The 26,395-nt window shown below is 41.6% G+C and overlaps 1 protein-coding gene across 2 annotated transcripts in view; it reads right to left on the bottom strand.

The window, feature by feature from the left end:
• The window catches only part of fgf14 (fibroblast growth factor 14), an 88,283-nt gene that overhangs the window by 21,242 nt on the left and 40,646 nt on the right, over positions 1-26,395 (bottom strand). The window contains exons 1-3 of one of the 2 annotated variants that reach the window (XM_029458705.1): positions 9,533-10,817; positions 2,565-2,675; positions 1,271-1,374 (exon numbers count right to left, since the gene is read on the bottom strand). In XM_029458705.1, coding sequence (XP_029314565.1) covers positions 1,271-1,374; positions 2,565-2,675; positions 9,533-9,725 — 408 coding nt within the window. In that variant the 5' untranslated portion in view covers positions 9,726-10,817. Of the gene's footprint in view, positions 1-1,270; positions 1,375-2,564; positions 2,676-9,532; positions 10,818-26,395 lie in introns of those variants that run through there. The other variant, XM_029458704.1, reaches the window with a different exon arrangement.

The raw sequence follows: 26,395 nt of genomic DNA, 5'->3' as shown, positions 1-26,395 counted from the left end.
ATTTCCCAATATGCTGCTACAATCAAGTGTCTGCAAGGAAAAAGATTGTATGCAATCAACAAACTGTGCAAATGATATCTTCTTGTGTGTTATGCAGAATAGTGCACCCATAGAATACATTAATTCATAATCCCTGCTTTGCCGTTCCTTAACAACATCCATAGGATTCTAGGTCAATCCTCCTCAAATTAATTTCATTTTTCTGGCTTAAGTCAAGCGGTGATTAAGTATCAGAGAATTCCAACGCAATGCCGGAGCACTGCACAGTAAGAGAAGTAGCCCCTCTGAATCTCCGAGGTAATAAAGGAAGAATAAGATGGCGATCCCTGCTCGGCGCTCTGAGGATTAGGAACATGAGGACAGCAGAAGAAGAGACAGTGATTCTGATGGATACACCTGTCTGGGAGAGGGCCAGCACTCCCAACGTTCTTCCCGCTGATTGATTCCAGTGACTGGGAGAGGGCAGAGTGGAGGAGTGAGACTAAAAGCCTCTGTGCTGGGTCTTATCACCCTCTTGTCTAGCCTGCAGAAGCCTGGTTTATTCTGAACAGTCAACAACAGTGGGTAATCACAAAGTGAAAAAGAATCAGATGTCTTAACTGTATTTCATTTTGTTTACATAACGCTAAACAATATTTGTGACAGCATTTCTCTGGCAATGGCATGCATCAGTGGTTCCCAAAGTGGGGGGAGGGGGGGCACCCTAGGGGCAGAGTTATTGCAAGGGGGCGCAGCAAGGCTTGATCCCTGCTAGCATAACATGGACACGTTTGTGACAGGGCTCCCAGGGGGGGCTCGAACATATTCTTATCTTTTTTAATATATTCTGCAATAGCATAGAGTTTAATATGTGTTCCTTCTAAATGATGTCACCTGATATAAATGGGTTTCTTTTTCATATAGAATGAAAACTCTAGAGGCATTTAGTCTGATGAGCAGAATGTATGGGAGAACTTCTACTTAATGGGATCCCTCACCTTCAGTAAAATGTAATTATCCTGCTGCAAATGTGCTAAATATCTGAGACATGTTCAGGAACCCTTATTTGGAAATGCATGTCTTGCTTGCAGTGAAAGTTGATGAATGTATCTACATCTATATATTTTTTTACATTTAAAACACACAGCATGTGTACAAAGTCAGCCTGATGTGTTGTGACTGTGTGACATGTGAGGTTTTAGTATGCACTTATCTTTAAACATTTTCAAGTACATTTTCAAGACATGCTCAGATGTCTTGACAACAGAATAGAGTAGAATAGCTTGCTTACTGATGTGTACAGAAGGCCCTCCCCGTTCATGGCGATGTATAACCCTGTCTTCACGGACTGAATGGCGACAACTCTGAGGCCCACAGGAATAAGGTTGAACAAAGCTGAAAAACACACACGTGAACAGACAAACACACATATTCATAAAGATATTACCAAACGTTACAATAGACAGACCTGACCGTTGACAGAACATTAAATGCACTGAAACATTATTGCGTCATCCAATTGCACGCTGCCTATCATTAATGCTTCACAAAGCATAGATAATACAATTGCTAGCTGTTGCATTTAGGTAACCTCTGATGATGAATTGCAGCATGGCATGGTGAACGTGACTAGCCTAGCATAGCCGCGGCCACCCAGAGCTACCTGAGAAGTATCTGTAATTGGGGCAACCACTGGTGCGTGCCAGATCTAATAGGCCTTTCTGGTGTTGAAGCAGACTCCTTGGGCCTGGTGGGTAATGGCTATTATTTGTACTGGTGAGGAAAAAACAGGACTGGCCTGGCTCTGACAGTGAGTGTCTGCGTATGGGAGACTGTAAATAATTTGTATTGGCAGGTTTGGACGCTGGGGGAAGGCTAAGAAAACTACCGCATGATCATTGTTTTTTTAGTAGCTTTTGGGCTATTTCAAAATGTCAAATTTAACGAGGAGCAGTCAGCGCCAACGTTTGATTTAATCTTGTAGTTTTAATGATATGATGAGTCTCTTATATGTATTGACCTCTGTTTCAATAAGTCCCTTCAGCCTATCAGATGTGACGTGTGCCACATCTCCTCATGCTGACGGGAGTAAGTGACACAATGTGGAGTGTCAGGCTAACGTTAGCACCAAGCACTGGAATCAAATTAACCACCTAGCCTGGAGCGCTAGAGGAGCAGTGCCAGAACAAGCTAATAATACCCTTTTCTCCCCGTTAAGCCTACTGTTTCCTGGTCCACTTTCCCTCTCAGAGAGGAGGATGGTGAATCTGTGTGATACTATAGCTGCCGTTTAAGAAGATGCTTTAGCTCTGAAGGCTGAGAAATGAGGGAAGGTATTGGCCTGAAAGTGTGACGGGAAGGTTGCAGGTTAATCACTTGCACCTAAAAGAGATAAATCTAGACCAGGAAGTAAGCAAGGCACTTCCCGGAAAAAAAGCCTTTCCGCTCAAGGAACCTATACATATTTTAAGTACCCATAACTTAATAGTTTTCCACAGTGTCCTCTGTTAGAAATTCTTCAAAGGTTTCTTGACACCCATCAAATGTTTTTTTTTATCTAGAAGCCCAACTCTCAAGGTACTCACAGGAATTACTGCTGTCATCCTTGGTCCCATCAAGAGAGCCATCGGGGTTCATTTGCAAGTAGTATCCCTGCCTGCAATATAACCTGGTCACTATACCCTTGAGCTGGGGATCTGCAGGAGAGAAAGAGGGAGAAAGAACAGACAAGCAATTAGAATGATGAAAAGATGTGTATTTACTGTGTATTTCACAGGCACATCTCACTGCCAACTTTCTTTACATATAAGCCCTGCCCTGCTCAGAGATAGGCCATCCAATTATAAGCAGCAAAATTAATCTGTGGTCGAATGACTCCCATAATGAACCCAACAGCACCCTCTCTGGGTCCGTAGTGTGTAGGATGTAAAAGCGTCTGTGCTGTGTCCCTTCCAGCTGACCCAACAGGGGAATTAATCACATATCTGCTGTTAATAAATCACTGCAGCTTTAACAGACATGGTGCAATTTAGTTGGCATTTTGTGGGTTTTTATTAACAAGAAAAAAAATTGAAAGGGGAAAAAACATAAAAGGATACATTTTAATAAACCTGCGTGTCGCTGCACATTTCGGAATGTCTATGGAAAAGTATTGCTTGCGCTGAAGCCGTGCGATATTATTTTTTTCATCTGGGTATGTGTGTGTGTGTGTGTGTGTGTGTGGGTTTGAGTAGTTGACCATCAACATAAGTGTTATTGTAGAGACAGCCATCACACCAAATTTCATTCTAAGAAAACCCTGAGGGGGTAAACAATCAACTTCACCTGAGCCTAAACCGTGCTCCTTGCAAGCAACTGTGTGTGTGGGAGAGAGAGAGAGAGAGAGAGAGAGAGAGAGAGAGAGAGAGAGAGAGAGAGAGAGAGAGAGAGAGAGAGCCTGGCCACAGAGGAGAACTCAAGAAGTCTTGCTGAGGGCAGAGAAAGGTTTTTTCTCTCTTTCAGTTGGTGTGCAGCTCAAGGCAGTCTCGTCTGAAATGGCTCTGCTGGGTGATGGCATTATGTAGCGCTAAGACCTTTCCCTGCTGCCTGAAAAGGAAATAAAATGCCGGTGTATCCGAGCAATACTGCTATAACGGCATTTAACAGCGCTGCTTTGTTGCCTCACCAGAACAATGAAGAGGTGGCTGAAGCAGTATGTGACTGTCAGAGTACCTGTGATACACATTGAGCAGGCTGACAGGACGATGACAGTATCTCTCAAGAAAATATGTAACTGTGAAGACATCATCCTTTCTCTGCTCGCTGTGTTTAACATCTGTTGAACTCATACTGTAGTAGGTGTTTTCCCTAAGTAACACACAGATGGACTCTTTCATCTGTGAAGAGGACAGAACTGTCATTCTTCTTTTGTCCAGACTCTGTTATCCACCTGCTAATGGACATTCCCATTACAATTAGGCTGAGGTGCAATTATCTTTGGTTTCTGAAAAGTGCCCATTTCCTCAAAGGATCCACTTTTTTTCAAATATTTTTGGACTTTTTATCACAACTTTGACTTACCATTAGACATACTTTTTAAAATCATGACTAATTATTAATTGATTTGATCTTTTATGGCGGAAACGAGCATCCACAGTTTAGTCCAACAAATGTCGGAAAATACAGAATTAAAAAAGAGAATAAAAAAGAACATCCATCACAAGTTTCCTGTGCTCAATGCGACACCTTCAAATGTCTTGTTTTGTTCAACCGACAGTGCATTCAATCAAGAAATGTGAGGAATGTTCACATTACAGGAGCTGGATCCAACAAATGTTTGGTGGATAAATGACTTTAACAACTGCTGATTGACTGTCCTGTTGCAATTTAGTTTGGCATTTTGTGAATTTGAAATAACACAGAGAAAATACAGTGAAATGGGATACATTTGAATAAACCTACAGTACATGTGGTTGCTTTATTTATACAACTAAAACTAAACTGAACAACTAAATGTGTCAGTTCTGTACTTATGTCTTTACCACCACTGCAAAGGGCAGTGCATCATCACAATTGAAAGGGCTAAATTCATTCATTTATTATGCCAGTGCAATCAGATACCATACAGTACATAACCTCAAAGCCACACACACACACACACACACACACTCCTAACAATGTAGTGGTGGGGGAGATGTGGGAGTTTCCACACATTAGGGAGAGCAGGGAAACACATTCACATGCACAAAAACACGCCCATGGCACGCAACTTTATACACACACATTTTCTCATGGATTTTTAATGATTGTAGAATTCTCTTGAGCAAGTACTCTTGTCGCGGACACACACACACACACAGTTGGCTAACCTGCGATCGATTAATGACTCTGATCAGCAGCATTTAAACAATGTGTGGCGGCGAGATTGATTCTGAAGACAGATCCGTTGGGGGCAATCTGTTATAATTAAAACTGCATAACTGGTTTGCTGGCTGTATGAATACTTCAATACGGTTTGTGTGTGTGTGTGTGTTTGTGTGTGTTTGTGTGTGTGTGTGTGTGTGTGTGTGTGTGTGTGTGTGTGTGTGTGTGTGTGTTTGTGTGTGTTTGTGTGTGTGTGTGTGTGTGTGTGTGTGTGTGTGTGTGTGTGTGTGTGTGTTTGGAGGTAAACTTGGCTCCAACAACATGCTATAAATCATGTGATGTTGGCTGTGTTCCATGGGCGAGCCAGACAGTATCTCTTTCTCACACACACACACACACACACACACACACACACACACACACACACACACACACACACACACACAGACACACACACACACACACAGATTTCCCCTCTGGTTTCGAGCTTCAGTTTACCTGAACTGCAGCAATCTGTAACCTTTTAGCTAATTTATCAAATTTAATAAAACAACATTTAAAAGACGTGGAATGGAAGAATGTACGAAATACGTTTCAGTAATATATATATATATATATATAAATATTATACTGTAGTCGTTGGCATATAAACTTGCTCAGAAGGATGTCTGGATTAATGTGTATTGAATTGAATTGAATACCCAGCACATTATCTATGACTGACAGTTGCACATCAGACACTAATGTATGCTGGTTAATACATCAGAGTGACATAATGGGTTTTGTAATTCTTACAAAAAATGTGTTAATGCAACTCATGTTGAAGGTCAAACTTACTCATGGCCACATGATGAATAGTTTCCAATGGATTTGACGTCATTTATTTTCTTTTGAATTTTATAAAATCAGAATGAGAGAAACAGAATTGCTTTATAAAACTATGACAAAGGAAATATGAGAATGGGAGGATAGAAATGTCACATGCAAAGATATGAAGGAACGTGCTTTTAGAATGACACAGCATTTTTTAGTTTGGTCGGACAAGCTTGATATGATGTATGCTCTCCTACAAAAGGACTGCTTTGAAAATGTCTCTGTAGAATTCCCTGAGTGAAGAAAGTACTTGACTCATTCGCCTTCTTTCTTCTGTTACTCATTGTCTCTTTCTCTCTCCATTTCTTCTCCCTCTGTATCCCAACGGTGAAACAACAGTGCTGCTTATCACCTATGGAGTATCCAGCCTCTACAGCACTTGCTGGTATTAGTTTTTACAACAGAAGCACTGCATATTTCTAGATGCCATTTATTTTCTTCTTTTTTTTGTAGGGAAACAGAATGTTGCTTTGGCAGCAGCAGGGGGTTTACTTGGAAAACAACAAGCATCAGAACCGTAAGATCTCAAATCAGGTCGTTCTGCTGCAGAAGTCCTCGCTGCATAATACATTGAACTGTCACAGAAAGGTTGTGATTTGTTTTTCTTTTCCTTTCTTTTCTCTTCCTTACCACAGCACCTATCCTGTCTCATTTTCTGTTGTGTCATTCCTCTGTCTGTGTGTGTGTCTGTGCAAAGACACACACGTTCGGCTCAGTGCAAAGCGAACACAGCGTGTAAGGACACACACACGCACACACACACACACACGGGCACAGCTGCAGCAGCAGTTGTAGACTGCTATCAGCCCTGCCCTGCCTGACCCACTTTGGATGTTTCTGGAATAGGAGAAGGGCTTTTCCAGCCTGCAAAGGAAAAACCCCTCCATGTTGCTTCTGTTACGGTAAAGTGGAAGCACAGGGGAAGCGAACACTTCTCCATTCCTCTTATATCAACAACATCTCTACAATAACTCATCTGATTCAGACAGCTGTGAAAGCTGCTGTGTCCTGTGTAGATCACGTATGACTAACCTGATGGTCTGATCTATGTAACATGATCTATGGATCTAATCTAGTGAGATAATTAGAGCCAGAGCAGTGAGATTATGTGCCTCACAGCTCACTTACTGGGTTTGAGTGTAATAGGATTTACAACTCAGATATAATCCCTTAAAAAAAACCTGTGTGATCACTGGCTCCGCATCTGCTATCAAAATTAAAGCCGATATGAGGGAGAAAACATAAAGCGCTCCAAGCATATTCCCTCAAGTGTTGGACGGGGACAGGAAACCACATCTGTGCATTCTAATGAACGCCGCAGACAACACTTCATTTATTTTATTTTGTGTGTTGTTCATCTAGGTCTATGGGTGCTGAAGATCCTGTCACAATAAAAGCATTTAAAGATACGGATTATTAGTATTGATTTTTGATAGTTTTGAGACATTTTCTCGAGCTCAAAAACACAATTTATGTCAGTGCCAATCAATACTACCCATAACAAAAGCGTATCTAGTGTCTCATCAGATCAATACTCAAAGCCAAAAGGGAATACTGGTGTTAGAGTACATGTCAGACACGTCCACTCCCTCATGCTGACAGATCTCAGTGAGACTTCAATATATAATCAAAGTCTTGATGACTTTCTCTCCTGGGATGTGAAGACAACTCATATAATCGCTGTTATATTCGACTTTATTCCCTCTCAAAAAATAAACTCTTTCCGGAGAGGGTGCAATATTAAATTAAGCACACCTAATAAGCCATTAGTCTTTCTAAGCTGTGTGCTCATGTGATGCTGAATTAGGGAGAAGAAGGGAAGAAGGGAGAGAAGAGGCATGGTGGAGGGGTGAGGAGAAAAACATTGGTTTCTGCAGTATTTCCAAAGCAGCCCCCTTGACAGCAAAGCCTGCTATCACTTGGTAAAGATTTTTCCTAATTACCGTGTGAGGGTGAAATGAATGGAGTATATTCTCATTAGGCCTGTAATCACAAATAACACACAATTGAAGTGAGAGAAAACAGAGCGGTTGCCCTGTGTTCTGATCAGAGCTTCCAAGATGTGGACAAAATCCTCATTTTAAAACGCCTTTCCCCTTTTCTTTTCTTTTCTTTTCATTTCAGTGGCACTGTTTCTCATCTTGTAGGCAGAAGGCTCGTGTTTTTTTTGTTGAAGCCTCACGACACAGTTCCCCAACATTTGTGCTGGCACTGTTACTGTGGTTTAACAGCACTATTCTGAGGCTCAGGGAGGTCTCTAAGTGGCTCGATAAAATGGCCGTTATAAAAAGGTGTGATGTGCAGGTTGACTGGGCATTCACATGTCTGACTCCAAATCTATTTGGACCGGATCCCAATTGTTCACAATGACATCCATAAACATGCTAAAATAATTAAACACCGCACCAAATAAAAAAGGCATTGTAGGCCTATCTTTGTTTCTATTGCCGTGGCAAGACATTAATTCCCTGAATAAATGACAGCATCGTCTGTCAACACCTCTGCTGTGGGGGCTGCCGGACACTGCTGATGTTTAAATTAAGAAATAGATATGCCACAAGCCAATTCCAATGTGACAGAAGAGGGCAGACAATTACACACACAGACAGCCGGACACACACACAGGTCCTAAAACAGAAGCAGAAACAGTGGTGTGGAGGGTAACCTGCTATTCTGATGCAGCCTGACCCATGTCCAGATAAGCTACTATATAGATCCTGTTATATTAAAATCACTTTAATCCATGGAATCATTAAGGGCTAGTGAATGGGACATTATGACTCATATTGGTCAATTCCAATATGAACACAGGAAGGCTAGAGGAGAGGCTCAGCTATCAAAATGGCTCTCTTTGTGAACAAGATGAACAACTAAACACTGCTTTAAGGTGCTTTTGCTTTAAAAAAAACTGTGTTGTTTATAATGTGAGATAGACATTCAATTGTGCAAAATGGTGTTTAACCCATTGGAGTGATGGTAAGTCTGGTGCAACAGGTTTGATACCTGATGATTGCAAGAAGAGCATACAGTCCCCTTCCATTATTCACTAACAAGGACAAATAATTGGAGTAATTTCTTTCCTGAATGAATTATCCTAATTCATTTTTGTAAGAAAAATTACCCTCACAGTTGGCACTGATTCCAGCAGTGAAATAATTGTTGAGAGCGCTCTGAAACAATCCCAGGTTGTCACATTAGAGCAAATATGTTCATGACATTTCCATAAGTGGAACGAATATCAGCTGGAGCAATAAGAGCCCATTGGCCCACGGATTCATAACATTACACGAGAAAAGATTATGTTTGAAAGGCGTAACCTCCATTCCGCGGGACGTATTGACATTTTTGCTTGAATTTAAATGATTTTCATTTCTGGCTTTTATGATTTGTTTACGTACTAAGCAGTTCGGCGAATCGTGTATGCGCTTCATAACGATCAGGCACTTTTCAGATCCCCCGAGGTGACAGCTCAGTAAACTGGTCTAAACCATTGGGTACAACTCGTCGGGAGCCTGTGTGCTACCTGGGATTTAATGCAATTCAGATGCAGGTTTGTTGTGTTTGCCCAATACAATACAAAACAGAATCATCTCCTTCGCTCAGTTCAACTTTTTACGCACGGAGGTAGAATTTGGCAAGTTTATGTAATCAGTAATACATGAGTATGATTTATTTCATTATCACCTTGTGTACTTCAACTACATAGGAGGCAATGTAATTATGATTGTCAAAGGCCTAATTAGAGCCATCAACCAGTGGTTGAATGCACATGTTTACACTGAATGCACAACGCTCTGCGCCAACAAAGCGGGCACCTTGCACACTAAAGTTCCCAGACCTTGTCTCCGTAGTCTCCGTTTCCTGAGGCCGAAGATGCGCACTTTAGAGAAGATGTCGACCAGGTTCCCATTGCAGAGCCCCTTGTTCTTGCTGGGGCTCTTCCTCCGTCGGTTGGTCGAGGGCCGGTCTAAATGCTGCTCCCGTGCCTGTCTCTTCTGCCTGATCAGCCCACTTGCGATAGCAGCAGCCATGGCTCAAAATGTCACAACTGCTCAGGTCCAGTCTGCACCCGGAGCACAGACTAAACGAACAGCCGCCTCTCAGAGCTCGCAGCCCGGGTCACAGTCCCATGGTGGCGGCTAAGTGGTCCGTTCCGTGAAATAAAATGTCAAATATATTTTTTTAGGAGCTGGTTTTCTGTTTTTGTCCAAACACTACATTGCGGAACAGTTGTCATCATCAGTCGAAAAATGATTTGACATGATGGAGAGAAAAAAAATGTGATCAGTTCATGAGTAATTCCATACATGCATCTATAACCATAGTCTTGATGAAGAGCTATGCCAAACTCACGCGGACCGAGATTTCAGAGGATCATTCATAGCTGCACAGTGATGTTTTTGCTCATTGTCTGTAACATGTTCAGTTGCATCGTCTCCTTAAATGTCCAAACCCGGCTGCAGCGTCCTCACAGCACAGCACCCACTCTTTCCTCGTCTTTTCACCCTCCGTTTTCTCCTCCTTCTTGCAGACGAGGTTGCTCTATCAGAAGTCGCTCCTTGGGTACCAGTGGGGACGTCTGTGCATGTGCGCCGCCAGCAATCAAGCAAATACAGGCGCCTCCTACGAAGATCACCACTCGAGTGAAGGCACAGCAGCACCGGGCGACGCAAACTCCAAGTTTGCAAGAAGCAATCCGCGACAGCGACCCTGCGGTGACTGATCAACAGTCACACGTTTAAAGATGGAAAAGAAATACGCAACCGTAGTAGAATTGATGCAGCAGGCTATATTACTGCAAACTTGTATTCCAACTACCTGCCGACCTGCCGGATAACGTTCTCAAAACATGTTTTCTTCACCGTATTCCTCATTCACAACAGGGTGCGATAGGAGCCAGGGAGAAAACATGACTAAAGCTGATCTAAATCCTGTAGGGATGACGTCTGCATTGTGTGACAAGCTGCATACAAATATATAAACTTAAAGCCCCCGGCGATCAGCAGACAGTTCGACGCACTAGGTTTTCCTATAGAGCCCACGGCGGGAGCATCTATGGCGATCAGTGCGTAAAGGGAATAATGAAAGTAACGCCCGCACTATTTCCCACGCTCACATAAAGAAAGAAAAAACCCCAATAGGAAGCAGTAGTCACTCGCCTGAGACTATATACCCAGATAACAACAAATCATTCCCATCAACAAGTCCTAGCCACTCGTCAGTACACGCCTGAGTGTAGAGGATGCCCTCCCCCACACCCCTCCTCTCGATCACCAAGCCCCTGCTTGAAGAGGAATGAACAGCAGGGGCTTGATGCTGACGTTATCTTCAGTTTTGGCTCCACAGCACATTTACTTTAGAATAAGGCAGCTGCTACACTGTTCCCAACATCAATGCTAATGTAAAATACCACTGGGAATGTATTCCACCTCACTGCAAGGTTTGAAAAAAAAAAAAAAATCCAAGTTTTTATGTTCTACCTTATAAGGGTAAATACTAGTTGCTGCACATGGTTTCAGCACCACGGACAGAGCCACTCATTTCAGCACCGCGCAATGATGGAAGGAAACGTTTCCCTCAGTCGGACATAATAATCTTTTCTTGAACGACCACCAAAGACTGCAGGATATCTCAAGTGAACCACACGGAACTGGAGATCCACTTAATGCTCCACTCAACTTTATTCCTCAGTTCAGATGATGAATTGGACTCGTCGGTTCCACACAATAAAAGCCAGTGAAAGACAACATTTGTGATAATGTTCTTGTGTTTGGGAGCTAATATCCTCTAAGTCTCAACCACACGCACAGGAATTAAAACTCAAGAGAGCCATCTGCTGTTTGTGGCTGTAATTAAACATGTGGGCTCACAGGGGACTGGAGCGTTGTATTGCATTGTCATGGGGTATGCGATCGTTCTCCACACGCAAGACGCACCTGTTGATGTCCAGCTGTATGGACATAAACATATAGGATGGGTTGAACCGGCTGGCAGATACAAGACTATAGAAGGCTCATTCTTGCTCATTCATTTCGATTGCAGCAAAAGTGTTTCAGATGAAAAACAAAAAGAGAAGAACGGTGAAATGATAGCGTTGTCCATGCGTTGCGCATAGAATGAAAATGCATACATATTATCGTATAGATGCCTTATCATATTCACAAGAAGGGTATTTATGACCCTGCTTATTTAAAATCATGCTTATGTGAACCGGTGGTTAGGTGCTCCCCCCCCCCCCTCCACTCGCTCGAGCTCTGGCTTTGGATGCACACATGAGTTTATGTCCCGTGTCTGTTCAGAAGCCTGCTGCTCCGCGCTGCTGCAGAGACACTGCAGTTAACGCTCCAACCAGCAGCGGACACTGTCAGCTCAACAATAGTCCCTCACCCACAAAAACCTGCAGAACAGCACCATCACAGCACCGCCTCTGAGGGAAGAGGGTTTCTATGTGGCTCACATAGATATAATAGATCTTCTTCAGTTATAATCACACGGAGGTGGGGTACTTGAATGTACAATCGGAACTCAAAAGAAATGAAGGGACTATGGAATATTATCCTGCAGGTTAAGGAGAATAATCAAGCAAAATGATCATATTAGACTGTGATTGAACATTGCTTTTTTACAAATAGTTAATTGATGACGGTATTATTAGAACTCAAACTATTAGAAGTATTTTTTAATTGCAGTTTGCTTAAATCAAGAGTCAATGTAAACGCAATATGCCACAAAATGAATTTGAATGAATCTCTATCTCATATTCTTGGTTTTCAACAGATCCATACGTTAGACATGCACATGCAATAGCCACAGCACATACTGGCAGAGCGAAATATCAAGTATAAACCAAGAGAATGCTTTAATATCAAACAGAATAGAAAGAAACGCATTAAAACCTTTTGAAATATTCAGTCATGGAGCAAAACAAGGACGCACATACCTACATTTTTTTTCCTCCTACATGTAAACGTATGAGAGTCCATGGCAGTCTCATTCCAAAGCTCTCTATAAGCCAAGACCTTTTTCCTGTGACTTCTAATGCCCCATTTATACTGCCCCACCAAGAACCTAACAGGGTTAGGGTGAACTGACAGTTGCCCCAAGCTGTTCACAGACACTTTAAACACTTTATTCATTCTTTAAGTTAGGCCACATAGAAAGGCAGTTAGTTTAACCGATTTAGACAAATCGTCTGGGACTAGCCACAAATGAAAGAGGACTAAATGTTGCCTTAGGATCTAATTTGCAAGAAAATAGCCTATTGCAAAGAAAACACTCGCAGTACTGTGCATACCAGCGAGTCCTCCACTATTATCAATGCGTTCTTGACGCAGAGTACCAGACACTCTAATACCATGCACAGTTAGCCTGTATGGAAAACACGGAGACCCAAAGATTGAGCAAAGAAGATGTGAAGCAGATGAAGCCACAGCCTCATCAGGTCAGAACATTTTAATCTAATCTCCTCCGAGGAAATCGCATTACTGTTAGTTAGATGTCCTGTTGCCGAGGCAAAGCAAATGTCACCCAATGGAACCGGGATAAACAACCCATTTGATTATTGCTATTACTTTGCCTCAGGGTCATGTTCTTTTATCACCCATCCTGAAAGGAAAAACGGTGAGTGAGACTCAGCACTTCTGAGGTCTAGTGAAAGAAAAAGGAGCTTAACTTGCCGCGATCAAATTACATTGCATTATCAAAGACGGAGAGTTCATTTCATGTGGGATGAGGAAGGCTTGGCTAGGATTTATGTTCTTTTCTTTTCTTCCTTGTTTGTACCTCTTCCTCCCGATGCTGTTTAATCATTGAATATCACAAGTCCATCTACTGAAGCCATAAAAGCTTAGAGAGCCTGCTTAAGTGCTGTGAGTGTTCGACAGTGTATGTGTCTCACTTGTTTTGATGAGTCTAATTGTTTCAGCTAATCAGAGAGCTAAGATGGACGAGTGAACTTTAAAAGCGTATAAGGTGGAATGAAAACGGAGAGCTTTTGTTAAACGTTGTTAAGAGCGTGTGGTGAGACTCGGGAGGTGAGCGAGGGCCAGAAAGTTCAGGGGATCCTTTATAAATCACATCCTGGGTAGCAAGAACATCTGTACATTTCATGGTGATGGACATTTTAATAGTGTTAGCCAAGTATCTGCTGAAAGCTATTATAGTCAAGAAAGCCTAAATGTATTCATACAGCTCATTTATAAACCACAGCTATGAACAGAAATGCTATAAAATAATAATAATAATAATAATAATAATATTCAAACAGAAGATGTTATTAAAGAATCCAGTGTTGTATATATATATATATATATACACATATATATATATATATATATATATATATATATATATATATATATATATATATATATATATATATATAAATACATATATATATATATATATATATATATATATATATATATATATACATGTAAATATATGTGTATATATACATATACATATATGTGTGTATATATATACAATATAAATATATATATGTATATACTGTATAAACATAAATATATGTATATATATATATACATATAAATATATGTATTTATAAACATATATACATATACTGTATATACATGTACATATACATGTGTATATATATATATATATATATATATATATATATATATATATATATATATATATATATATATATATATTGAACTCATACATAAGTGTAACAAAATAAAGTTAATTAATTATATTAATTACTGTGGAGTTTTAAGCCCTAATGCAGATCTGAGGGGTGGAACAGTAAGCTGGAGAACTGTCTATACAATGTGCTGCTTTTAAACTGTGTTTTAGTGCTAAAGTGTAAAAATTCAAAATAAAAACGAGCTAAAATATGATGGTTCAAATAGGTTTTGGGTTTTGGGATACAGCAGCTAATGGGGATATAATAAAACATTGCATGGAGTCCTCTACATAGCATTCCTTATTTAGTGAATGAGGAATGCTTCAATGATTTCAGATACAGTCGATGGACTGAATATTGCCCCCTAAATTGTGAGTTAAGATGTTTTCCTCAGGCTATTTCCTGCAGCAGTCTTTTAAAATGCAGGTGAATGACTAAATTAATTAATAAACGAGCCTGCAGGAGTGATCAACAATCCTTTAGTGTTGCTTTATCGCCAACAAGATTGCTCCTGCTGCACTGTCAATGAATAATATATTTGAAAAGGATGGAAAACAACCCTGGAGAGATTTAGTTCCAAACGAGTGGAAGAGCAGATGCACTACGTCTCTGCTTACAGACCTTCAAATTGCTGCTTCATCATATCATGTATAGTGTCATAAAATCTGTTAAATGTACATAATAGCCGCTAGACATACTAAATATGCCACTAGAGAATATGTATCGTCACATTACTATATGTCTCTCTGTTGTGAGCGTGATGGAGCGTTGCCCCCTCCCTCCAGGGATGAGATTAGAGTGGGCCTGAGGTGTGGAGCCCACTGACAGAGACATTAATGAAACACAGTGGCTTCAAACTGGGAGCTTCACTTATAATAGCTTACTCCCAGATTTAAAAAAAAAAAACGTAGTCAACACTTGCTGAACTACAAGTACCATAAAACTAAATCAACTGCTCTGCATGGCCTGTAGAGGAGGAGTTGGAGGACGGGCTTGTGGGATGTTAAATTGTGCATCTTTTGATTGTAATTGTGGCCAATGGAGCAAACTAATTAAGTCATCTTGGCAAGTATAACCGTGGAAAGAAAGTTGAATTGGGGGCTTTTTGTTTTGACCATTTACTGAGACTTTTGCACATTTAAAGAAAACCTGATTAGAGCAAGGGGAGGGAAGCACAAAGGAGTACAAGTGCCAGTGATTAAACGCAGCCCTGTGCCCACTCACCAGCAGTGATTAGTTACCTGCTGAATAATAGTCAAGAGTGCAAACAACCCAGTTATATGGTGCATCGTTTAGGATGAAGCTCAATTAAGGAATTTAAGGACATTAATGTGAGCACAGAGACGCATATAAAGAGAGGGATGCAGAGGCAAAATAAGACTACGTTCACTGAGGAATCAATATGCTGGTCACACACATCCTCTCTCTTCTCTATCACACACACACACACCACCACACACTGCTCCATCCTTTGATCCTATTTTAAGTCTGCAGCAGTGAAGGAATGTGCCTCGTCAGCAGCACTGCAGAGTGAGGTTCCTTGGAGAAGCCCTGAGCAGTTTGGGAGAATATCAATTAGTTCAAACCCCTCTGCCAAGGCCTGCTTCCGGAAGTGAAGGCTGACACCAAGTGTGTATAAGTACGTGTGTGTGTGTGTGCGTGTGTGTGTGTGTGTTCATTTTACGGCGAGCGAATGTGTTGGTGCACGGGTGTGCAGGTAAGCAAAAACAATGTGTGCGCCCACTTGCAAATGCATAGTGTATAGGTTAGCACATCAATATTAATACATTTTTGATGTAGGTGAAGGACCTGGGTGTATTTTGCTGCTGGAAGGCTTAATAGAATGGTAATGAGGGTGATGTCCGGTCAGGCCACACTCTGTTTGTGAATTCAAAGATGTGATATGATGAGAATCAGGTCAGTGAATGCCCCATTGAATGTAAAATATATGCGTTTTGTTGTGGCTGCAACACAAGTTTGCAAACGATAATACAACAAAGGTTACATTCAAAAGGATGCATATTTTAAGTCCAATGTGTCTGTTCAGGGACAGCATTTTCCTGTTTATTCTCTTTACAAATACATAAACAGAGTAGCCACTGACCTTGGTGTGGTCAGTGCCTTTTTTTCTAAACTGGCTCCCTGTCAAACTGCAGATTATACCTGATGGCAGTGCAGGCGAAAGAAGCCCACAGGCACATCAGAATCCCTGACATATACACACGCATACAGACATATACATGAATAAACTTTAGGAAAGAAAACCAATAAAAAATGTTTTCCAAAATGTGAAACTATTCCTTTAAGTATACATACATGAAGTACTGTACTGGAAACAACATTTTGTATTTATTTATTCATGTATATGTCTGTATGTGTGTGTATATGTCAGGGATTCTGATGTGCCTGTGGGCTTCTTTCGCCTGCACTGCCATCAGGTTTGCATATAAATTATAAACTTTTTTTTAAGACTACATGATAAATGTCCTCTTGTTAATGAAACCATAACCATAAAATGTACACACCCATGCAATATTATGTCTAATAAGTGTGTTTCACATCGCTCCTGTTTTAGCGTTTCCTTCCTAGGGGTCTATTAAGGTGTACTCATATGATATGCACCCGAGATCTCACAGGAGACAGTGTGTGAATGGGACCTCAGCCACCTCTGATTGAGAACAGCAATAAAGTTGTCCCAGAGAGACAATGAAAGACTAATGATGTCTGTAAGTGCAGTGCCAGCTAATGACGATTAGCGCCATAACTTTGGCCGCTGTGACCCTTCTTGGCCCCGAGAATATAAAGTGAGGAAAAAAAAAGATGAAACTCTTGACACTACAGAAATAATGTGCGTGTGACGAGTGTTTGACTGTGAGCTAATGGAGGTGACGGGGGGACAAGGAGCGCAGTGATTATTCTCAAGAGACGGGGTTAATACTCCAGGATGACAGCAGTCATTAACCAGCAGACATTACCACACGCTCAGACAGCCATTAACGCTGTCACAGATCAAATGTTACCAAAGCTTTGAATACATCAAACACGTCACAGACTGTATCCCAGGATCCACTCGTCCTAATCAGATGTGCACCAAGGTGCAGAAAGGTGGCTTTGTACTTGAACAGTCTGCTGTACTGATCATTCGTCTGGTCCTACTATTCAGTAGCAGGATTGTCACCGCTCTGTAATCCAGGCGTTTTACCAAATTAATTCAGCATCAGAGCCTATTTATTCTGTCATATTTTATTATGGATGATAGTCTTTTGTTTCAGTTATTCTACTTATTATAGTTCACGGACACAAAAGATACATATTTGAATACACGCACCTAAAATCCCACGTTGAGAATTCGTTCATGAGTTTGGAAAATATCCCCATGTAGCGCTTTTTCATTTTCTTTTTTTAAATTCAGAAAGGTTTGGCTGCGAGTCAGTGCAAACAACCCAATCAGCCGAATTATGTACCGCAGGCAGCGATCAGATTCTTCTTATAAGCTGAAATGCTGCTCCGTGTTGACACAGCAGGTTAGAAGGTAAACCATCTGATGCTCCTGCAGTCTCATGTAATGCTGATCACTTGTACCTCGAAGATGCGTAATATCAAAAGTGAAAAATGATTATATACCTTGCTTTTTTAGCATAACTAAAATGAACACTCTGCCATGTTTGTTTTTTATGGTGATAAATCAATGTATCATTAATTATGTGCAGTTAAAGCTTTCAGGTAATTAGTACTTTCCAGCCTGTCACATTAACTCACTGGATTGTGAGACATTATGACGGGTAAAACAATAAAGCAGCAAGAAATACATGACGTGCCAACTCAAAACATTGTGATCACTATTCAGATGAATGTGGAGCCTCCTGCAAAAAACATCTCATTGGTTAATCACGTTGCTCACAATATAATCATGTGGATTTTTAAACACTAAATGATTAACTTGACCCATATTGCTGTTTATTTGATGTGTAGCTATACCGTGGTCGTTCAAGCTGTCAGACAGAAGAAGTGCTTTTGGTAAACATCTGTTTTTCTGATGTGTTTTGGTGCAGCAGAGCACTGCTACATGCTGGCAAACAGTATTTGTCAGGTCAACTTCACACATGTGCATGATCTGTTTTTACCAATCGTGCCCGCTGTTTTAAAATGAGAATGAGAATGCAGACGGTGTTGGGTTGATTTTGACCCTCCTGTCACGCTTAATTTGCTTTGCTCCTTGATGCTTTACTACGTTTCCGCCACTAGAGAGCAGTACAGAGCTCAGCAGGACACTGCTGCAGGATTACAGTGTTGAGGAAGGAGAGGCAAATTGATCTGCGCAGAGAATATATTCTGAAACTCTACTCTAAGTACTACTACTATATTTTCAAAAATCACATTAAAATATGACCCCCCACCTGCGACTTTAATTTGCAATGGAGCAACACATAGTGTGAAAAGATCCAGTTAATTAAACAATTAAATTAAAAGTAGATTTCAGTCTGTCATGTTAGTGCTTTGTCCCGACCGTGTCCACTGCATTTAGATAACCAGCTGTCAAAGCACTAGACTGAGCTGAAACTGGAACCATTTAAAAGAAACCAAACCTTCTGTGTCTTAAGACAAAATGTCCAAAATTGATAGTCACAGAGGCTGTGTTTGGACATGCGTGTCTGATATTGACACCCCCTGGTCAGTATCAACCAGCAGTCTATCTATGGATCAATGAACTAACTCATAAAGCTTCTGACAACACGATGAACTCTATGTGGAGATATGACCTAACTATAGGAAGTGAGGCCGTGTTGTGAGCAGCTACTCATATACAGTAGTGATAAGCCATAATGTGATTGTGGGCTGGGAAACACTCATCGATCTCTTATTGCCAGCTGGTATTCGACACATATACGTTGACATGTACCGTAAACTGCTCATGATATCATGTGTTTGTGCATGTGTGTAAATGAGATGGATAGAGAGAGAAACGGGGAATAGAATAAAAAGTAGGAAAAAAGGAAAGAGGCATTTGGATTTCATTTTCCATATGTTATGCAATGGAGGCGCATACTATAGATCAGAGCCTTATTACAGTTTCCAATAGCGGTCAGTGGTGCAATGCCGTAGGATCACACTGTCACTGTTAATGTGAACAGTGGAGCACAGCCATATGAGCACAGATGCCATTGTTTTTGTTTTTTAATATGTTCTTGATTTAACTTCAGAAAGCAGACAATAACTTAAGTGATTCAAAACAAATCACTGAGACAGAATTGCAACAACGTAGGTAATCTCACTTTTAGACTTTTATTTCTTTGGCTATCTGCCACAGGCTAAAAATGTTGGTGAGTTGAGCAGGTTAGAAGAGAAAGCAGGCGACACAACACGATACACAAAATAATAACAAAATCAAAGACTTTCTGTTGCCCAGAGGCCTAATTAACATATGCAAATGAGGATAATGAAATGATAATGATAGGTGTGTAGGCTTTATTAAAATGGAAGGATGAGTACCTTTAAGCTGGTTTTTCAAACTGAAAGATATAAAAGAGTTTAGGAAAAGATAAAAAAGCCCACTGTCACATAGAGTGTTTCATTTGCATGTCTGCAGTTCGGGCCTAATGAGAAATGACACATTTGTAATTACAGTGGACTATAATTAGCTGGCGTGTAAGTGAGATGCCAGAACCCAGGTCTTCATGGCTGGGCTGCACATGGGGGAGGGTGGGGGTGATCTGTTAAAACTATTTAAATGTAAATAGAAAATTAGATAAAGTTAATGCGAAAAAGCTTTAAGATTGTAATTTTCTCTGCACATGAAACAGACTGTTGAGCAGGGACAAAATTGGCAGGACAAAGCCTGCAATGTAGACAGCGATGCTGGCCTTCACTGTACCGCTGAAGCTCACTCACCTCCTCCATCACGCCTACTTACAGAGGAGGTGGAGGAGGACGAAGAGGAGGGACATGCTTTTATCCTGGGCCTCGGGATATACAAGATCGAGGTTTTGGCAGAAGAGAGAACTGCACATGATGTTGATGATGGCGTTGCAACTTGACACGTGTCTGACCTCTTACGATCGCTGCACGGCCCGTTAGCCCTAAAGAGAAACCTCACCTGAAATTTGTTTTTGACTGTCAAACGTCATTATACAACTTTTGTATAAAAAGTAGCTCCACCATTTAAACCAGGCGCTTAAATAGTTCATTAACTATCTTTTTACAAAACATTATGCATGAACAACCTGACATTTATTAAGAAAAACAAGTGCAATTTCAACAATATTAAGCCTCAGTTTATCGTTTACACATGTGCATCACAACTTACAGATCACAGTGTATCTACAAAGGCACAACACATTTAGTGGAAACATTTGAAATAGCAGTTACGTTTATTGAACAATTATAGTTAATGTCTTCTCTGTAATGTTTACACTTTGCAAAGTCATCCCGCCGGATTGGACCCTCTGGCGGGCCGGTTTTGGCCCACGGGCCGTATGTTTGACACCCCTGATTTAAACACTTCTTAAATATCAAAGAAGCAACAATAATAACCTATATATAATAATGTAGCAATCTCAAAGTGGACATTCTGTATAGTTAGTCATTTTACTTTTGATACTTTAAGTTCATTTAGCTGATTTTTACAGAACTTGTAACAGCTTTTGTGGTACTGCTACAAGCGCTGACATTCTTTACGTATTTTCTTTGGATCACTATGTTAGAAACAGTAATTGTTTTTGCCAAAAATACAATAATACTAAATACATATATTGTGTTGGAAGAAAACATACTGTAAGTGTTTGGAACATAGATGGACAGTGGAAAAGTGGTGTGATGCTGCATGAGCGGCTTCAGGAGCTTTTGTTAATGTGTTCATACTTGAATCACCATTTAACGCCGTTGGAATCCAGGCTGACATGAGGTCAGTTTTTGATGAACATTTCGGGTTGAGCCTCATTTTAAGGACAAAGGAGCACCAGGGTGAAATATGTATTTATACCTCAGAGTGCAAAAGGGAAAGATTTAAAAACAGCAGCAGTGTCTTTGGAAAATAGTATATTGAGGCGTGACGATGACCCGAGACATAAAAGCTGATACATGTGAATGTCAAAAGGAAGAAGTACGTTCTACTGGCTAAACCACGGGTCAAAATAACACCACACATTGTCATCACAGCAAAGCATTGTTAGGGTGATGCCAAGCATGTAGCAAGTGACTGAGACAAAGAGGTCTTCATTTCCCAGAGGATGCATATTTTCTGATAAACCATTGTTTCGGTGTTTTTCAAGTCGATCGAAGAGTTGACCTTTGACACGGCTCTAAAAATAGCAGCGTTCTCAAACAAAGGGGAGCTCCCGGATTAAGTAAGACGCTTGTGAAGTACAAGTGCACACAAATGTCTGCACTCGCACAAGCTGATACACACAAGCAGGCCTTTAACACACATGCAGGCCCATTAACACACACACACACACACACACACACACACACACACACACACACACACACACACACACACACACACACACACACACGCACACACACACACCACATTACCCCTCTCCATCAGCCTACTTGACACCTGGTCAATTTCTGCTCAGGGAAATGCGCTCCTTTGCTATCGACGAGCTCCTTTGCTATCGACGAGCTCCTTTGCTATCGACGAGCTTGAATTAAAAATTGGTTTAAGTCATTTGTCTTACAGAGAGGCTAACACGGTGTGTTGTCGTTTGTTTTGATCACATCAATTGCAGCTGTTAGCATGCATATACAGTGTGCATCTATTCACAGGATAACAGTTGCTGTCGCTTCTAGTGGAAATAAGCTCAATACATGTGCCTTGAAATGAACCATAAAGCTGCACTAATCAATATTTGTTTCAATAAACAATCTAAAAAATGCTCAGAGCGACAAAATGATCGCCTGACCCAGCAGTTGGTTCATCTCTACAGATTGTTTTAGCGTCTTTTAGCTCACTGTTTTAGTCTTATTACCGTAACTGTACTGTTTTGGTTCACTCTCACCGCTCTCATCAAAAGGCTTCCAACACCAGACAGTACAGACAAAGTTAGCGACTAACTGAACAAAGTTAGCAGCTAAAAAGCCAGATATTTGAATTAGGTGTTGGTGAAGACCTAAATAAGAGAGGAAAGTCAATATTACACTTATTAATATTATAGACTCGCCAGGTTTCTTGAAACACGATGAAAACTACAAATTAATGAATACTACTAATGAATGCTAATGTTGCTCCATATCTGCTGGATCTGCAAATAGGCAAATTGTTGTTGCTAACACCGCATCAACTTTAAATGCTGATAATATTGTCAACGTCAAAAGTGAAACAAGGTGACACTGAATGCTTAGCAGATTCCATGGTAATCTGCACAATAGATTTGAGATATTTCTTGTGAAAATGGTGGTGATGATGGTAGTGGAGCAGCAGGCACCAAAACATCAGTATTCATTCTATGTGAAGCACAAATGTACACAGCTGAAACTTAACTGACCGACGCACTGATGGGCAATGGCAACCTTATGATGTGACACTAATAGCACACACATGCAAGTGTATAACCTAGAAGCTGCGTGTGTAGAAGTCCTAAACCAAACAGAATGTAGTGCTGTTCTACTTGTTGCATCACATTTCAAATCTAGTCAATGAAGAGACGCTGAGAGCAGGTTTACGTTCGGTTGCAGAACCAGGTGAAGCTACAGAATCAAGCTGTTCCATCAGCTCCCCTGACACATCTGTTGATTCCCCACACGGAGAAGTCAATTCAAGTCTCGCACTCTGACTGTGTTTTGGTCTCTTTCCTCTATTTGTATGCACACTGAAATACACACTTGCAGAGGGACATAGGGAGGAGGGATGGTGCTACTGAAGAAAACTAAAACACCCTCTGCAGTGCAAGCACACCGTTGCTAAGTAACACACAGGAAGCTCCCCGAAGTACACTCCGGTAAGTTGTGTGGCCGGTCACAAGCCTACACACGGTGCACAGGTAAACACACCGAGTCAAGTTTGCACGTCTCACAATGTGCTTCATACCCACACGAGTAGGCTGAGCGGTAAACATCCGGAGGTAAAGATATACACAGCATACATTTCAATGACATTTAGTGCGCAACAAAGAAAAGCAACAGAGTGGGCAACGGGAGAAAAATTTGAAAGAAAAAAATATGTGCGTATGAGAGAGAGACACAGAGAGAGAGAGAGAGAGAGAGAGAGAGAGAGAGAGAGAGAGAGAGAGAGAGAGAGAGAGAGAGAGAGGAGAGAGAAGATGAGAGAAAGACACACCAGAGAGCGGAGCGAGAGAGAGAGAGAGAGCGAGAGAGAGAGGAGAGAGAACGACCACACAGAGAAGAGAGACACACACAGAGAGACACAGAGAGAGAGAGAGAGAGAGAGAGAGAGCGGCGAAGAGAGAGAGAGAGAGCGGAGACGAGAGATAAGAGAGAGAAGGACAGACAGACAGACAGACCGACAGAGAGAGAGAGAGAGACAGCGATGAGAGAGAGAGAGAGAGAGAGCGAGAGAGAGAGAGACAGACCAGCAGACAGACAGACAGAGAGAGAGAAGCGAAGAGACACACACAGAGAGACACACAGAGAGACACAGAGAGCGAGAGAGAGAGAGGAGAGAGAGAGAGGAGAGACAGACAGAAGCACCAGACAGACAGAGAGTAGAGAGAGAGGCGACCACACAGGAGAGACATCACAGAGAGACACAGAGAGAGAAGGAGAGAGAGAGCGAGAGAGAGGAGAGAGAGAGAGAGAGAGAGAGAGAGAGAGAGAGACACAGAGAGACAGAGAGAGAGAGAGAGAGAGAGAGACAGACAGACAGAGAGAGAGAGAGAGAGAGAGAGAGAGAGAGAGAGAGAGAGAGAGAGACGGAGGGAGAGACAGAATGGCGCTGTGCTGCAGCAGCAGAAAAGCCAGGCCATGTAATTTATGGGAGCCCATACTCATAAAACAGGAATCTTGTCCATGAAGTGCTGAATCATTTGGTGTGTGCACACACACACACACACACACAAACACACACACACACACACACACACAAACACACACACACTGGTCCGCCTCCTGCTCCCACATATATGTGTGTACACAAGCAAATATGCACAGTAGGGACACACACACACACGCACACACTCACACACACAGTGTCCACCTACACCGAGTCCTCCCATTCACACACTCCAACATGATCCTTTTTTTCTACATGAAGCAAACTCACCTTCTACCTAAACCTGTTTATATTCTATTGACAAATTGAACATTGAGCACACACAGACGCTAAACACACACTGCAAGTTCTCTCCGTCCGACTCCGTCTGCCACCCCCACTCCTGCAGCACCCAGAACACCCACCTACTCACGTCTCCCACTGCACTTGATGTAGAGTATTCCCAATACAACTATATTATTCTGAGCCCTCTACCTTTGAGTTGGATTGAGTAAGTGTCTTGAGTTCAGCTCTTTAGCGCGGCAGACGTTCAATACGAGCGTTAGCTTCGACATAAACAGGATAAGTCGGCCTCGTGCAGCATTAGCAGATTAAACACGATGCGATCGTACCCATGTTATGTGGGTTGGGGAAACGACGTGCAATACGCTGGCAGAGTCACACATTCTCATGTTGGGAATCTATTTGTAAGTATATTAAATTTGACTCTGAAGGGTATCATTGAGAACTGTTTGTTTGTCTTAGATCTTACAGTATGTCATATTGAACAGCAATTACCACAGCTAAACAATATACAGTATGAGGCCTATTATGTTCTTTTATTTCCAGAGTTGAAAGTAAATGATTGGAGGGATACCAAATTGGAATTAAATTGTTTGTTCTACACAGTCAAAGTCTGCTGCCAATTAGAGAACGAGTACAAACTCATAAACTCAATATTTATTTGGCAGGCTGCAGGGAGGGACTCGTTTCACTCTGGAGCTGTCCAAATGTTTCATTTTCAGCTTATCTATGGTGAGCGTTTTATCACGAGCAGTGTGTGTACAGGAGGCGGCATCGCTACTGAGAAACGGAGCCAAACAGAGAGCGCAGGAGATCCGGAACGTCCGCAGCGAAGATTGGAAAGTTTCTCTCTCTATCGAGGCAGCTCTGCGAACATGCTTCCTCCACGCGTCTCGCTCTTACCTCGCCCATTACTTCTCCAGCTTCCTCTTTTCATCTCTGCACTTTACATCATTGTCTACAGTGTCAGTGAGCAATGCTTGCAAAAAAAGGTTGAATGCTCTGGCCCTTTACTGTCCAACTCACTGGCTGGTACAAGTAACAGAGACATTAAAGTGTGTTCACATGCAGAGGGCACACACTGATCTCTGCTGCATAGTAATACACAGTGGACACTTTGTTGAATATCCATGCCCCTCCGTGCTCCAAGGTGATGAGTCCGGAGGTGGACAGGGGAAAAAGCTGTCATTGAGAGCGCACTAGGAGGACTGTGACTGTGACTGTGAATCCTGTGGCTTGCCCCCCCCCCCCCCCCCACACTTTTCTCCTTCATTTGTTTTTTTGTTGTAAAAAAGCAAAATAAAAGCACCACTCCGATATCTAAGGGAGGACACTCGTGCACAATGCAGGAAAATACACACGTAAGAGGTCAGAGTAAAGATGAGAGGTGCTCACAGGAAGTGGAGGAAAAAGAGAGGGAAGAAGATCACATGAGGGCGAAAATATTCTACCAAACATGTGGTAATAGGCTGGTTTGTTTTTTATTCATTAATATTCTCAGTTCAAGCGGATCAAAGTTGCCCCGGATAATTAGCAGATCTCTCTTCTGCCTGTCACTAACACTGACTCGTATATTTTGAATAAGCACCTCTGATGTCTTTAATTCAGCAAGGTGCTGCAATATTGCCACCCCTCCCCTGTCATCACCTATTCTCCGTTTAGCGTGAGAAGAACACAGGCCATTGTGTTCTGTGTGTGTGACCGCTCTGCAGGCATTGTGAGAGTGTGACAGCAACACTTAGACGCGTGCTATCTCATAACCACCATGTATAAAGCCCCCAATAGAGGCCCAGCACTCTGTGTTAAAAGCCTCTGGA

Source organism: Cottoperca gobio, chromosome 21 (genome assembly GCF_900634415.1).
Source record: "Cottoperca gobio chromosome 21, fCotGob3.1, whole genome shotgun sequence".
NCBI lineage: Eukaryota > Metazoa > Chordata > Actinopteri > Perciformes > Bovichtidae > Cottoperca > Cottoperca gobio.
This window is presented reverse-complemented; position numbering and strand designations above follow the sequence as displayed.